This window comes from Labrus bergylta, chromosome 14 (genome assembly GCF_963930695.1).
Source record: "Labrus bergylta chromosome 14, fLabBer1.1, whole genome shotgun sequence".
Lineage (NCBI taxonomy): Eukaryota > Metazoa > Chordata > Actinopteri > Labriformes > Labridae > Labrus > Labrus bergylta.
In genome coordinates, this window is record NC_089208.1 from 11198782 (window position 1) to 11213837 (window position 15056).

A 15056-nucleotide genomic window follows, 5' to 3' on the forward strand; every position below is an offset into this window, starting at 1 on the left:
TGCACAACAGTTAGCTGTAAGTTTAGTTTAGATAAATTTGTCTATTGTTTTAACAGCACAGAAAAAAAACATTCTCTATAATTCAAAGTCAAACCTTTCTCTCTCTTGAACTCGTGGCCTGCCAAATGTTTTTTTTAAATCGATGAATACTAACCTCTCAATGCTGTGAATTATTTTGTGTTTATTTATCAGGAACCCACAGTTAAGAAGAAGTCTGCGACATAGACGATCTATGTAAACAATTAGCTAAGAATAACAATGCGTCTGTTTAAAAATATTTATTTTCAAATATATTTCACAATATATCCAGGTTGATTTATAAATAATTCCATATAACATAATTAATTTTCAAGATAGTTTAGAATGTAAACTGAATTAGTGAATTTCTTTAGAAACAATATGAACCATATTTTTTAAAGCTTATTTTGAATACAGAAAGAATACAAACCATACAAGTGACTGTGCAATACCAACTCCAACACAAAAAAAGAAAAGCCTCACCTCCTCTAATAAGACACTTCATTATCTGTTACAAAATTACTTTAATTTTAAAATCATGTAACATACATATGTAATCTATTAGACATATAAAATAAACAACTATATAGTCTATACTTTTTTTTACATTCTATAATACAAAATATTCATTTTTTTTCCTGCAGTGAAACGGCAGAAGTGGCTGTGAGCCAGGTTCGTCTTTGTTCATGTACTGGCAAGTCTCACACAGAAAGCATAAATCTGACCGCCCACACTCACAGTTAAGGTGTCAGTCAGTATCTTTTATACAAATCAGAAAAAATACAAGTTAAATGTGAACTAAATCACATGCCTTCAGAAATAGTGACGCTTGATGAAAAAAAAAAAAAAACCCATGAAGAAGGAGGAAAGCATTCTGACAGATAAACAGAAGAGGAAAAATGTGCAGCGACTACAAATCAAAACAGTACCAACTGAGCAGGGTGGATTATATACAAGAACACATACATAAAACAAAAGCATTTCACATCCAAACATCTGGCGGAGAAGGAGGGGATTTGTCCAAAACCAAATAATTTAGGACTTCACGCACAACTAGAACACAACGCATGAATATCTCAACATGAGTTTAATGGGCAGAATCTCCCTCAACCACCTTTTCAAGGCAAAATGACTGAGTGATAGCAAGTTGTTCTGCAGACATGCATGGACTGACATCAGTATACTGTATTATGATGAAACCCATTCTTAACTGCAATCGACTGAGTGGTTAAATGAGTGATTTAGATTTGTAATGAAGGAAAGTGTAAATATGGTCTCTATGGCACCTCTGGGTTTGCTGGCTGAACTAACTTTACTCTTGCTATACCGAGTGTGGATGTATAAAAATACATAAATGCAGACCAATGCTTCTTCTCAGATGTCAAAAAATATATTTTGATGACGATGTACAATTGCACTTTTATTAAAAAAAACTAAAAACTGAAACAGATCAAAAGTTAAAAAGCGTAAAGACTAGACTTTTTCTCTAGCAGTGACCTCACCCTCATGTGAACTCTAAATGTGTCTGAAACTCTGCTTGAGACAGGACAGAAGGATTTCAAAGTCTTCATTTCATTTTTGAATCATCGTGTTGAATGTAAAAACCTTTCTCTACAGAGTTCCTGTGATTTTCTCATGTTTGAGAAAGAAAGAAAACCTCCCGTGTAATAATGAAACCATTGTTTCCACTGGTTCTAGTCCATAAAAGATAGTGCTGATATCGACGTCTGAAGGAATGTTAGGACATTTCATTAAAAAAATACTTCCATATAATTTACATGGTACAATGGCTTATTATACACCTCTATATACATTGTACATCTATTCAGACACATTAAAACTGTATAAATTAACATTCTTCTTTTTCATATCAACATTGCACATAGGAAAGTGTAAAAACGGCACTGAATGTTCATGTGGAAAGTTTTCCAACAGCTTGGTTCTGTCGTCCACCAAGCGCAGCACCGGCCTCAGAAGCGGGGCTAAGACAGAGCTGACGTGACTGTTAACAGCTGATGTGGCTTTTTTTTTTTTTTTTGTAGCACGAGTTCCACAGTGAGAATTTCAGGAAACAATAGTTTTTTCCCGCGGAGCTGACTGGGATACAACCTCAAATTAAACTATTAAATGCTTGTAAATGAAAATATTCACGACATACTCTGGCACAGTTTCTGGACAGTTTGCTGTCACAGGCTGTCTGATTGTCAATAACAGAGATGCTTGTATATCATGTCAATCTTTAGCGTGCTTTTCCTCCTCAATAATGTTGACCTGCTAACCGAGCTCTGCAGCTGTCATTTCACCATCATCACAGTGCTGCACAGAGCAGACAACATCCTTTTTTTTTAGAAAACTAGTCTCTGAATCCCATATATTTATTAAATTATATGTAATAATAAATAAGATGAAATGGTTGAAGAAGGGGGGTTAGTAAATAATCAAATCTTGCTCATTACTGTCATTACAGAAGGAACTGTTGTACAGGTTGCAAGAAGCATCCAATAAATATTTGTAATTTTCCCCATTACAAATCTATATGTCTTTTGTTGAAATCGGATGAATAATAAATTATGACCTATGAAAATAGAACTTTGTATTCCAAATGGACCTGAGCTGGATTTTTAAAGCCGTAATCAGACAAAACCATCGATCCACACCGTGGATGTACCACGGTTAAAGGCACAAATATTTCCTCCTGTTAGCGGTCACCCCATGACTCATTCGGAGCTAATCACAAGCACCTAAAAAGCAGGAAGTCAGAGCACTGCTTCTACAGTCTCAGATTGAGGCTTTAAAAATCTAGATAGACCTTTCTTTAAACTGGAAAATATCCCTCCACCCCAGAGCTTCCCAGTGTAGCTTTCATAGCGAAGCTGTAGGTAGAAATGGTGGTCATCTCACCGATGGATGTTTCACTATGAAGTCCCTCTTTAGTGACTTTGCATGAAAAACATCTCCAAATCAACCATCAGCTGGGTTGGTAGAATGAAATACATGTTGATGCGATTAAGTCCGCAGATACATAAATCCCTCATGAGATGAACCATTTTCACTGGAGCTAAAATACAGATGATGTGATGTCACTGGGGAGAGTTTGTCAGGCTGTAGGTTTGAAGTATAATCTCACTGTCAAGCCATTACTTGAGGAAAATAGAATATTAATTTATGGGCAAAAATAAATATTGTACTTTTAGGTAGGGTTGGGTGGGTGGGAGGTATCAAAGTGCAAACAGACACTTAGAATCTCTCTGTTTGGTGAAAAGTGCGTCTTCTTGAGAGCTTTGATAATCCACTTGTTCCAGCAGCTACTCCGTCTGAGCTTGATGTGGACCGGAGGATGAAGGTCCAGTACCTCAGAGTCTCCTCGGGGTCCTGCAGGAGACTTCAGGCCTGTGCAGCCTCTGCTCGAGGTTTTCACTCTGGCCACAGCCTTTGGCCTATTCCGAACAGGCAGCTTCACATTTAAAGTGAGGTCACTAGAAGCCAATTCCCTCGTGTGAGCATTGCCACTGCTGAACTTGACATCAAGTTAGATTCCAAATGCCTCAACGTGCCGCGGACTACACGGCGGCAACACAGAAGGAGATCTCCATGCTCTCAAGCGGTCCTCAGCGCTACCGAGTCAGCATATTTCTGAAGTCTGAAACACTGCCAGTCTGGTTTTGGGAATGTTGGTATTGCCTTTGTTGCTGTTGTGCCTGAGGCACTTGCTGTGTTTGCGGCTGTTGCTGGATGTATCCCACAGTGCTTTGATGTGGAACATTAGCAGTGTGTAGAAACGCTGGAGTAGATCCACCATGAACAAGTCCTTGAGTCATCTGTGGATCAAAAGAGAATATGAACGTTATCTCACAAGCTGGCAGGAGCCCCTACACTCAGTTTTGAATGCTGGCCAATTCAGAAAAAGATTTAGAACACAATATATAAACATGAGAAGAAACTCTGAGTAATAAACTGTACGCAGCTGGTTTGAGTCCCCACCTCGACCCTTTGCTGCATGCCCTCCCCACTCTCTCCTTCAAAACATTCCCAGTCTTTCTACATCTGTCCCGTCAGTTAAAGATAAAACAACTGGAATTGAAAAAGGTACTCTGCAGTACCTAAAGAGTGCTGATAATATATGCTAGGCATAACATCAACACACACAAACACACTACAGGTTGAGTGGAATTAAAAAAAATTGATATAAATTTAAAAATTGTAAGTGATCACTTGAGAGAAGCAAAAAGCGTCGCTGATCTCTGAAGCCACCAGTGTGTCTCTAATGAAATTCATGAAATCCTTCCTTTCTTTGCTGCACAGAGAGAATTCAATAATCTACTTTGGAATTCTGTTTTTCCACCAGGCTTGAACTCTTAATCTGTGGTCAATGTTGGTGACCCGTGTTTCCTTTCTGTCCAAAACACAATAACACATGTGACCTTATGAATTCACCATCACACAACATTTGGCTTTCAAAGCCGAGGTTTTAGAGTGATTGGTTACCAGCCTGTGGGAAAGTACAGCAGCTTGTTGCTGTGGCAACTAAGGATTCAGATGCAGTGCAATGCCTTTCATTTACATACATTTGTAAACATGAAGCCTTAGGTTAATATAATGAACATTATGATGCAACAATCCCTCATTTATATCCAAAATAATAATTAAATGCATGCGTCAAAAAGCTGCGTCACTACATAGCAGTGCATTGTACCTGAAAGAACTGCTGGGGCTGCTGTAGCTGCAGGGAGTGCTGGGAGGCCTGAGGCTGAGTCTGGTAGGTGGACTGGGACTGGTTTGAGATGAAGCTGTTGTGAGGGATCATTATGGGTGACGTAAAGACCGGGGAGGGTACGAGGACAGCATTGCAGTTGACCTGTTGCATGGAGAATGACGGGGCGATGATCTGTTGCTCCAGGGTGTATCTGTGAGGAGGGCACAGTGAGGAACTTAGGCACGATATGAAATAACAGCACACTAACACTGGTGCGTGTGTGTAGTCTAATCAAACAGTGCTCACATGGTTTGCGAGAGGCCCATGTTGCACTGGGAAGGCTGCGTGGTGACACTGCTTGTGGGAACCAGCGTCTGCATCGGCTGGTTGAGGAGCATGCTGTGGGAAAAGAACATCTGTCACTGAAAGAACACAAGTCTGTGCTGCGAAACAGAAAAAAACACAAAGCCTTATGTTAAAGAGGATCTATTTCTTTTCTCTTACCGTAGTTGTCCATCTTGGTTGAACTCACTGTCAGTGTGTCTTTGGTTGGCGTCCTGCAGAGACCTAGTGTTGGTCTGAGAGAACATCATGGGGTTGCTGTAGAATGGCATCGTTATACTCGTGTTCGTCTGAACAGGCATGCTAACTGACTGTGACTGCACACTCCGGGAAATCCTCTGCTGGACCTATCAGAGAACATAGAAGATACTGCAGTTATTCAAAAATATCAATTATACTTAATAAACATGTTATATACCAATACACCCTTCCTACAGGAAAAAATTAAAATTAAATAGGGATGTATTTATAAGGTAAAGTGAAACAGTGCAGTGTATTCACCCTGCACATATCTGCACAACACATTCAGTTATGTAGGCAAGTGCTAATTGCAAGAAATGAGGGCCAAATAGAGTTTCACTTCAAACTTTTTCTCAGTATGAACCTCCACTAACCTCTCCTTTGGATGTGTAGAAAACACATTTCATTTTTAACATTAGAACCTGACTGAGCCTGTGGGAGTGTCTGTGGAGATTTAAATGATCAATGAAGCTTCAGAGCTGTGAGTGCGCCTCATTCATCATTTCATCTGTGGAGGGATCACTGCAGGTGTTTAATAAAGTTTAAAAAAAAAAAACCTGATCTGCCCATTATTATGACGCTGACCCACGACACACTAACTGTTGCTGAACATGACGACACTTGAACGCACATTTTCCAAGTCTTCCTCTCCATCTTTTCCAGTCTGAATGCAGTCAATGCTCCAGTTCAAGTCTAAGTCCAGGTCATCAGTGCTTGTGCCCAAGTTGAGTCTCAAGTCCAGAAAATCAGTGTTTGAGTCAGACTCGAATCAGAGTCCTGGACTGAAGAACAATAACACTGCCTTGCTGTATTAAAATAGAACTACTACCCAAAAGAGAGGTACTGGTACATACCAACCTCAAATTTTCCGTTCTGTTATACATGATTCAAACATCTTTCATCTTAATAATGTAGTTCTCAGGTTTCTTTGTCTTTTTGCTTCAATGCAAACAAGCCGAGACTGCAAAAAACTAATAACAAAACAAGTGATTCCACCACCTGCTGACACTGATTATAAATGCTGAATCAATAACATGCCTCCTGCTGTGTTGAGAGCACTCAAGTAGGCTACGAGTCGTTAGCTGCTAATGACTGAGGTTAATTAGATTGAACATTATCCTCATTTACACTTTTTGAACAGCTGTGTTTTTTTTTTTAACTGTTCACATTTGTATTTGTCACTCGTGCAGCTGTTTACCTGTGTGGAGGGCGAGCTGCTCTCGCTCATGAGTGAGTGAGGGGACGAACTGTGAGGCCTGCAGGACGCTGGTTTAGGGTGACCCGAGTGCTGCCTGATCACCCCCGACTGGCTCTGCTGGGCTGGTCTGCCTGAGCCCTGCTGCTGGGGCTGCTGCTGGGGCTGCTGCTGGGCTTGACCAAAGTCATTGTGGACTGGCTGCTGTAACAACATCTAATACACACAACAGCAGAAAATGTTCAAGTTACTATAGAATGTTTTTTTTTCTTAAACCTGTTTAAGATAAAAAAAAGACAATACCAACAAAAACTAATGCTACAACTCAATGCATATCTTTTAGAAGAACGTTTTTTCTGTTTTAAAATCGCAGCAGGTACATTAGTTTTGTCCATATTAAGGTCAAATTGGCAGTTAAAAAATAAACTAGGTAAAATTCAATCAATATGTTTGAGTGTTTTTTTGAATCAGACTTAGTCCAACATTGTATTCAAAGAAATACAACACTAACTTTCCACAACGTTTCTTCATTAAAGGAACATCACAAAATTCCCAGAGTCTGTCCTCCTGGAATGGAGGAACTACATGACCCACATAACAGCACAACCAGTTGGCTCTGGTCCACTGGTGGGCCTCAATAGTGCTCTCTAGTGGACTGTGGAGGCAGTGGCGCTGCCAAACAGTTGGATGAATTTAATCCTTTTTCTATTTTACCAAGCTTTCTTATTTTTAAATCAAAATGTGCTCTTAATGTCGAATGTTCAACTGCAGTGACACAAAAAAGAAGAAGAAGAAGTGATGTCAACCCTGCACCAGGAAAATCTCTGAGGCATGTGGTGAGGAAATGTGACAGCGGATACATTATGTTTGTATTCTTAGTGGCAGACAGTGATGATGAGCTGAGCGCAGTGTGTTTGAACGTATGATACCCTGCTGGATCCTGACTTGATCTCATTATTTAAAGCAAGCCCAGGAGCAAGCTCAAGTGTCTCACAGAGAGAAAGCATTTATTTGAGTCATTACAGTTGACAGTGGAATAACACATATCTGTAGGCCAATTACATTTTCTTCGTTGTTTTTTTTTTCACATTTATTTCAGGAGACGGTTCTCAGGAATTCTTTAACGATGAGAACTAGGATTTAAGTTGTGAGAGATGATGTGGTTAGAATGCATTTTGGTGCTGCTATTCCACCTTTTAATGGGTCAATGCCCAATTGTATTTGTCTGTCTTGATTTTAATTTGCACTTGAAACTTTTTTCTACACACATTTTTTATTCCCCTTTAGTGAACACCATGACGAGTGTTTATCTTCCTGGGAGTGTTACCTGGAGATTAGCGAGGTGAAGCTTCTCCTTAATGTCGTGGAGCTCCTGTTGCTGCGTCTTAATGTCAGCTTGCAGAATGCGCGTCCTCTCCTCCAGCTGCTCCTTCAACTGGTTCATGACATTGAGCTGAGGCTGCTGCAGCTGATACATGGACGCCGATGGCGGCGGCTGCTGCTGCTGCTGCTGCTGCTGCTGCTGCTGTGTTTGCTGTTGCTGGAGAGATATAAGCCAAAAACAGCACACATGAGTACATACATGAAAAAGGCGTTCCTGTGTACTAGATGAGACAATGATTTATTTTATGGTTTACTCTTGTTTCGGTAAACACATTAAGCATCTCACTTTTCTGATATAGGTCAAAAACATACTGAAGAGTGATGTCTTTATAGAAAGCTACAAAGACACCTTCATGAAGAGCAAAGTACTCTTGTTGTATGAGTCTATCTCTCTTATTTGTATAGCACAATGTTAAAACTAGAACTGAGGTACTGCAATGAGCATGAGGTGAAATAAACACATAAAACTGGAACAGTCATAACAGTCAGATGTTGTACACAAACAGAGGAGAGGAAGGCAACAGGCAGGAGAAGAAGACTAAACACTTACCATTGCGGAGTGCTTACTGCAGGTAGGAGAAAGGGGGAGGCTCATTTGGGGAACGAGGTCAAAGGAATTTTGTCTTTGTGCCAAATTCTACAGGGGTAAACAATAAAGTTGGACAATTAAGCACAATTTAGACAACTTTGCGCAGTTGTTTTCCCATTGACGATTCTTTTTTTTTAATCCCCAGAGACAGACACACATTGTATAAACTGACCTTTGAACTACTAGGCTGGAGTCTGGCAGATGTCTTCTCTGTCCCCATGGAGGCAGACTGCCATGAAGGTGTGCAGGCCTCTGTGTAGGAGTTAGCTGCTGCAGAAAGAAAATACAGCGGGTTACCTCTAAGCACTCTGGTTATGACACACTGAGACAAAGTCAGATCATAATCAACGGTTTTCAATGTCAAATGGCGGCCGATAACTAGAAACAAACACCTGAGTCTGTGCTCAAATCTACAGGGAATACAGTTTGTTAAACATGAAGAACATAACCCTTTTAATCAGTCCCTGTTGGTCGTTGTTTTTGCAACAGCAGCTCATTGGAAATGTACTAACAATCTTTTTGGCTGCAAATCAAAAAGTTTGAACATCTTTCTTCAAACCCTCCCACCATAGATCTTTTTGTATAGACACTGAAACAAAAGCCTGGATGCCCCCCCCCCTCACTGTTCAGTTGGAAGTCAATATTCTTTCAAACAACAGCAGACTGTTGTGCACCTTGGTTCTTTGTTGTGAAGATACCGATAATGTGTAGTGTAGCATTGATGTATTTCATTTGTTCATGTTCAGTTTTTGCTTGAGTCAAATCATAACGTAAGTTGTTATATTGTAGAAAGAGAAATACCATATAAATTACACATACTGTATGTAACTGTATGAAATCCTGTAAACAGAGTTTTGTAAAAATGTAAGGAAACAAAAACTGACTTGCATTTTGCTAATTAATATAACATCTATCTTTATTCATTCCAAAAGAACCAGAGATTACGTTCTTGATTCCATCGTATTCTTCCCCCTTCATGAAACCTGTCGCCTACATCGCATGTAAAACAACTCAACGGCTGTATGTTGGGTTGAGGAATGACTTCTCCTGTGCAAGTAGCAGAAAATGTAGAGTCACCTCAATCTAGTATGAGAAGTTTTCTGTGGAAGTCTTCTTTCTGACTCCAAACCTTCTGATTATTCATTTTCAAACTTGTAGTCTTTAGCACCGACTAATATCACCTCAGGAGGGTCAGTGGTCAAACACTGTATACATCACTTGAGGAAATTCTCCCTCTTTACATTCAACATTTCACAAGTTTCTCCTCTTTAAAACGACCACTTGTCAATACTTGTGTAGTTTGTCCAGGAGAGAGTAACCTCCTTTTTGGGAGGTGAAAAGCATTATGGGAGACATGTCTTTTGAGGTTATATAAAGATCCCGCTGATTCACAGGCTGCTGATTGCCACCTCACTCTACCTCTGAGTTAAACCCACAAACTGTGATGCACTCAGCGGATATTATTTCACTGTAGCCAACGCAAAATGAAAAAACAAAAAAACGCAAGAAGAATAATAGACTAAATACTTTTTCTACAGATGGAGTTTTATGAACATGTCTACAAAAATAATGAGAGTGAATATGTGTGTGGGTGAATAGAAGACAGCCGCTATGTGTATGAATAGCTGCTGAAATAAATCTGACACTGTGTATTGTTCATAAACATGCAGATGGAAGTAAAGTGTTTCGAACATTAGACGGTGGGTGGAAGAGCTGCTGAAGTCAGAGAGACTGGAGGCTCACACAAACAGGGCCAGCTAAAGTTAGCCTTCGAAAACATTGCATTTTTAATGCACATTCACCCACATATATCAAAGTGGATCTTTTATTGACTTATGCTCTGTGTGGAGGTTTGATTAGAGTGTTTTCAGATTTATAAGGGAGATATAATCCCATGTGTGGAGGCTATAGGCCTCCAAGCGGGCGGCCCAGGTTCAAATCCAGCCTGTGGCTCTGTTCCTGCATGTCATTCCCTACTCTCTCTCTCTGATTGCCAACTATATCCACTGTCCTAGCTCTCCATTAAAGGCACAAAAAGCCCCAAAATAAATAAAGGATTTTCAATCTTTTATCACGCTTTCTACCGTGAATGACATGTAATTATAATTTTCTCAACAACAGAGAACGTTTCCCTGACAAATCCAAAGTCTCTGCGGCCATATAGGAGCAGCATTTCTCTACATATTGACCCGAGTGAGATGACTTTTTGGGGAGCAGTGGATGACTCACATGCTGAGTCGGACAGCGCTGTGTGGGAGGACTTCCGGGAGCTGTGGGAGGATACTGAACGTGCGCGGCAGTTTCTTTCCCGCGGAGGGTCCAGTGTGGAGCAGATGTCCAAGTACAGCTCCTGAGCCTGCACACACACACACACACACACACACACAGAGACATTCAACACTGAGGACTTGATTCTCAGCTGACATGAAGACTTACATTGTAAACCTTGTGCACCGCATTCAGAGGGACACTTGCCTTCACTGAAGACGGAGCGATCTCCGGTGGCGACAGCTCTTCTAAGCCAAACGCTCTCCGTCTTTCCGCTCTCACCTCCGCATAACTGGAAAACAGCACGCAGAATGTGAACAAAGTGTGTTTGTGAATGTTCAATGTACTGTCTTGGGGTACAACCACCAGGCCTACCTGACAACAGTGTGCGTGCAGACAATGAACTCAGGTTTTGAATTCCACTGGTGGTAAGTTATGTAGTAGTGAGTCTGCAACCAAATCCACTGCTGACCTTTTGTCAGGAAGCGATAGTAGCAGGATTTACCCTTTCCAAACTGCATTACTGAGGAGAGGAAAAAAAAGACAGCAAACGTCAATGCTTTGTTCTGGTGTCACGAGTCAAGGCTGCTTCTGTTCACTAGAACAGAAGGATAAGGCATGTAACTTAACCTTGTTTCACAGAGATGGCTATCTGAATGTTGCGTTGACAATAAAGGCTGTAGATAGTAGAAAGCAACAGATGGAGATGAGTTACTTACATTGCTTGTGACACTGAGCTATGAGCTCCAAGTCATCCACATGATAGTAGTCATAGCCCGACGTTCCAAGAACCTCAAAGGGTAAATAGCCTATGATTGGTGAAGCTCTGAAACAGAAGGAGAGGATGACCAACATGTTGGAAAGACAAGCTCTGTCAAGAGACGACAACGCTTACTGATAAAAAATGAAAATCAGAAATCATCTGTTCACCTGTGATCTAAAAACAGGAACTTCCATTCAAGGCTGTGTCTAGATGTGAATTCATCGCAAGGATCTTCCACATAACACAAATCCTGAACAAAAGGAAAAATAACAGGCAAAAAAAAACACATTATTATGATTTCACAGCAAAGTTAAATACCTGTCTTTTAATATTAGAAGCTGATGAATTCAGATACTCTAATCATGTGTAGTGGTTAGAAGCTGTGCCTTATTTTGTATTCTAATGATCAACATCGAGTTAGGCTGAGCTTTTTGCATGTTTTGAATGTTCTCTGAAAGCTTAAATATTTAAGGTTATTGTGAACAAAGCTTTTGATAGCTTCGACTAATTCGACGAGGAGAGTTTAGATTTTTTTTTAAACTGCAGGGTTTTCAATGGCTTTTTCCTGTCTCTGATAATATGAGGGAAAAAATGATTCCCTGCCATATGGTCCAGACTTTATTCTTAGAGTCATTCCATCTGGCAAATCAGTGTAATCAGTGCCTTTTACATTTTGGAATAAATAGCGGGGGAGGGTTGAAGCCTGTCCAATAGATCTGCTTCCTCTGGCACCTTTGCTCTCTGAGCTCCAGCACATTTTAAGGGCGAGTTAAAAAAATTAAAGAATACAAAGAAAATACAGATACTCTCATATTAAGACGGCTTGTCACATTGCCCAAGAACATATGCTTCATTTTTGGCCACATGTCTGTCAGACATGATAAAACAGGCTTTATGACACGTTGTACATAACATGCTACCTACAGTCTTGTAAATCTGTTCTTGGCCATGAGATGTGTGCTGTTTTGGAACTTTACTGTAATGTTCGGTGAGTGTTTGACTGTTATTTTGGTTTGAGTGGATCTCGGAAAGGTTTCAGGTCTTCAACTTAAATTCACCTTGATAACATGCCACGTGTCCCGATTTCCACTCTCAAGGAAACTTTGGGATCAGATGTGTCCTAATGATGTAATCAGTTGGCGAGTACAGTGTGTCACAATTAATCGCCACTGAGTGTTTTACACCATGACCTTGCATGGACTATAACATGAGGCCGCAGACAAAAAAAACACCTGTCATCATAATAACATAGTGCTGCATCTGTTTTATACTTTAAGAATAATCACATCAGCGAAAAGTGACAAAGAGAGATGATCCGAGCTGGTTTTACCTTTAGAAACTGTGGAGTGACTAATCGTACAGTAGCGATGAGGCAGACCTGCTCCTCCAACGACGACTGCAGGCTTCTTGGTAACGTCAGTTCAAGCCCGTTACAAGAAGATGTAGGCACTGTGAGACAGGGGAAAGTTCAGGTGGTTGTTACATCCATCCTACTTTTCATTTTGTTTCATTAAAAGGAAAAGTGTCACTTCAGACTTAAAGTTACACATTTTGGACAATATGAACAAAGGAAACAAATACAAATTCTTACCATTGTTATGAAACTTGAAATCTCCAACAAACTTGACATATTCATATACAGGCGGCTCCTTTGGGTCAATGTTACCTCTGGCGAGATGACAGCAAAATTCAATACGTGACTCACCTGAAAAAAAAAGAACACCAGAGTTGATTTTAAATTCTAACAGCCTGTTTATATTGCAGTATACATGCTTAACTATAACAATAATGGTCCAGGTTCTTAATAAGGTGCTTTTTAACCTTGTTGGTGTTTTGTATAACTGTACTCTTTCAGCTGTGTACTTAAAGATCTGGATTGAAGGAATGATGACGTAAAGTTTCATTGTGATGCTACAGAGCAGAGAAGAAATGGCATGAAACCTTGTGTTTATCATATTTTAGCAGATCTGACAAAAGCTTGTTTCTATAAAGTATTCAAACAGCCTAAGGGGAAAGAAAGGTTTGCAATCAACATTTATAAATTCATACATTCTCACATCCATTGGGAGGGCAAAAGCAGCAGATTCATGGCTTGATAGCATTACAAATGCTCTTTCAGCTTCATATGTTCTCCAATGTCAAACCTCTAAAGTAGAAGCTCACTAAAGCTTTTACATTTCCTGCAGATTAACTATGGGAGTGTACATTATTTGCCAGCAGTTACAGACAGCGGATGATTTTCACAGAATCTCACAAAATAAAAACGTTTTGCTTGGAGAGCTCGAGATTGTTTTGACTCTACTTGTAGACGTCTTTCACAATACTTCGGCAAATCCCTCTTTAAAAAAAGGCTGGTGAATGTTAACATACCTGCTTGTGTAATATGTTTTACAATCGTTCAAGCAGATATTTTGCTTAAAAACAACACCATTCTTTTTATGCCATGAAGACAAAAGATGTATGTGTCTGCTGAATGTGCTCAGGACGTGATGAACACTTCAGACAATGCTCTGTGACAGTTTGCTATTTAGGCTTCCAAGAATAGAGCGAGCAGGCCTCACCATCTCTCTTCCTCAGAAAAGCTCAATAGTAACACAGGATTAAGGTCAGAGCCTTGAGCCCCAGATACTACATTGCTCTGGATTACTGTGCTAACATAACAGTGCTTTAGAGTCTTAACCATGATACTCAGCTGGGTCCTAATAATAGCAAAACGGCTAATCATAGAAACGCACTAATCAGCAATCCCATATACTTTGGTCCCAATTCAGCAACCTGTTCTAAATAAAGCGTTTGAGGTGAGGTTATTTGTGCCTCCTGATATGGGCGACACAAACGGAAACAGACAGTGGCCAGACGTGCACAGGGAGGTCGCCCAGAAGGATACTCACTGTCCAAGAAGTCAGCAGCAATGGGGTCAGTCATCAGCATATGGGATGATAGCAGCTTATACACCTCGCCGTGTTCTCGCTCTGGCAGGAAATTCAAGATATTTTGGTCCACCATATCTGACTGGTACAAAAAGAGACGTGTGACAGTCAGATTTGTCATTTGAAACGTTGTTAATGTAGAAGCTGCATTACACACTACAGGATATAAACAAAGATACACTCAGGGACTGCTTCAGTGGTGAGACAGCACAAATTTCACTATATGTCAAATATGGTGTAGGAAGAATAGGAAATATGAATTTCTGACCAGGAACATTCACATGAAGGGTCCATCAAGTTGAAACAACAGGGTGAACTTTTGGTAATCTATGTAGTTCTTATATTTGACTATCTAGTAAAATAGAAGTGAGTAATAATGAATAGAAAGAACAATGACAACACAATGCAGCAACAGCAAGAGAACAAGAGATACTCACTGGTAAATGGCCGATAAGTGATGACACACTGTCAGAAACGTAGATGATGTTGCCATCTGTAGTTAATGCTATCAAGAAACCATCTAAGGCCTGTAGGAAGAGGGAGAACCTGGGTTTTAAGGTGCTGCATCTCATACAATCCTCGTCTATGGTAGGTTAATGCAGGTTAATATCATAAATGATACTGATATGTGAAGA

The 15056-nt window shown here is 40.1% G+C and overlaps 1 protein-coding gene across 7 annotated transcripts in view; it reads right to left on the minus strand.

Annotated features, from left to right (window-relative positions):
• Positions 1 to 263: 263 nt before the first annotated feature.
• The window catches only part of npas2 (neuronal PAS domain protein 2), a 43932-nt gene continuing 29139 nt past the window's right edge, over positions 264 to 15056 (minus strand). For 3 of the 7 annotated variants that reach the window (XM_065962811.1, XM_065962814.1, XM_065962810.1), the window contains exons 6-22: positions 14859 to 14948; positions 14383 to 14503; positions 13083 to 13196; positions 12822 to 12940; positions 11659 to 11741; positions 11448 to 11554; positions 11104 to 11251; positions 10936 to 11020; positions 10690 to 10816; positions 8633 to 8730; positions 8422 to 8508; positions 7816 to 8028; positions 6492 to 6704; positions 5216 to 5400; positions 5018 to 5110; positions 4712 to 4946; positions 264 to 3836 (exon numbers count right to left, since the gene is read on the minus strand). In XM_065962811.1, the coding sequence (XP_065818883.1) occupies positions 3633 to 3836; positions 4712 to 4946; positions 5018 to 5110; positions 5216 to 5400; positions 6492 to 6704; positions 7816 to 8028; positions 8422 to 8508; positions 8633 to 8730; positions 10690 to 10816; positions 10936 to 11020; positions 11104 to 11251; positions 11448 to 11554; positions 11659 to 11741; positions 12822 to 12940; positions 13083 to 13196; positions 14383 to 14503; positions 14859 to 14948 (2322 nt within the window). In that variant the 3' untranslated portion in view covers positions 264 to 3632. The remainder of the gene's footprint in view (positions 3837 to 4711; positions 4947 to 5017; positions 5111 to 5215; positions 5401 to 6491; positions 6705 to 7815; positions 8029 to 8421; positions 8509 to 8632; positions 8731 to 10689; positions 10817 to 10935; positions 11021 to 11103; positions 11252 to 11447; positions 11555 to 11658; positions 11742 to 12821; positions 12941 to 13082; positions 13197 to 14382; positions 14504 to 14858; positions 14949 to 15056) is intronic. The other 4 variants (XM_065962815.1, XM_065962812.1, XM_065962816.1 and 1 more) reach the window with 3 other exon arrangements.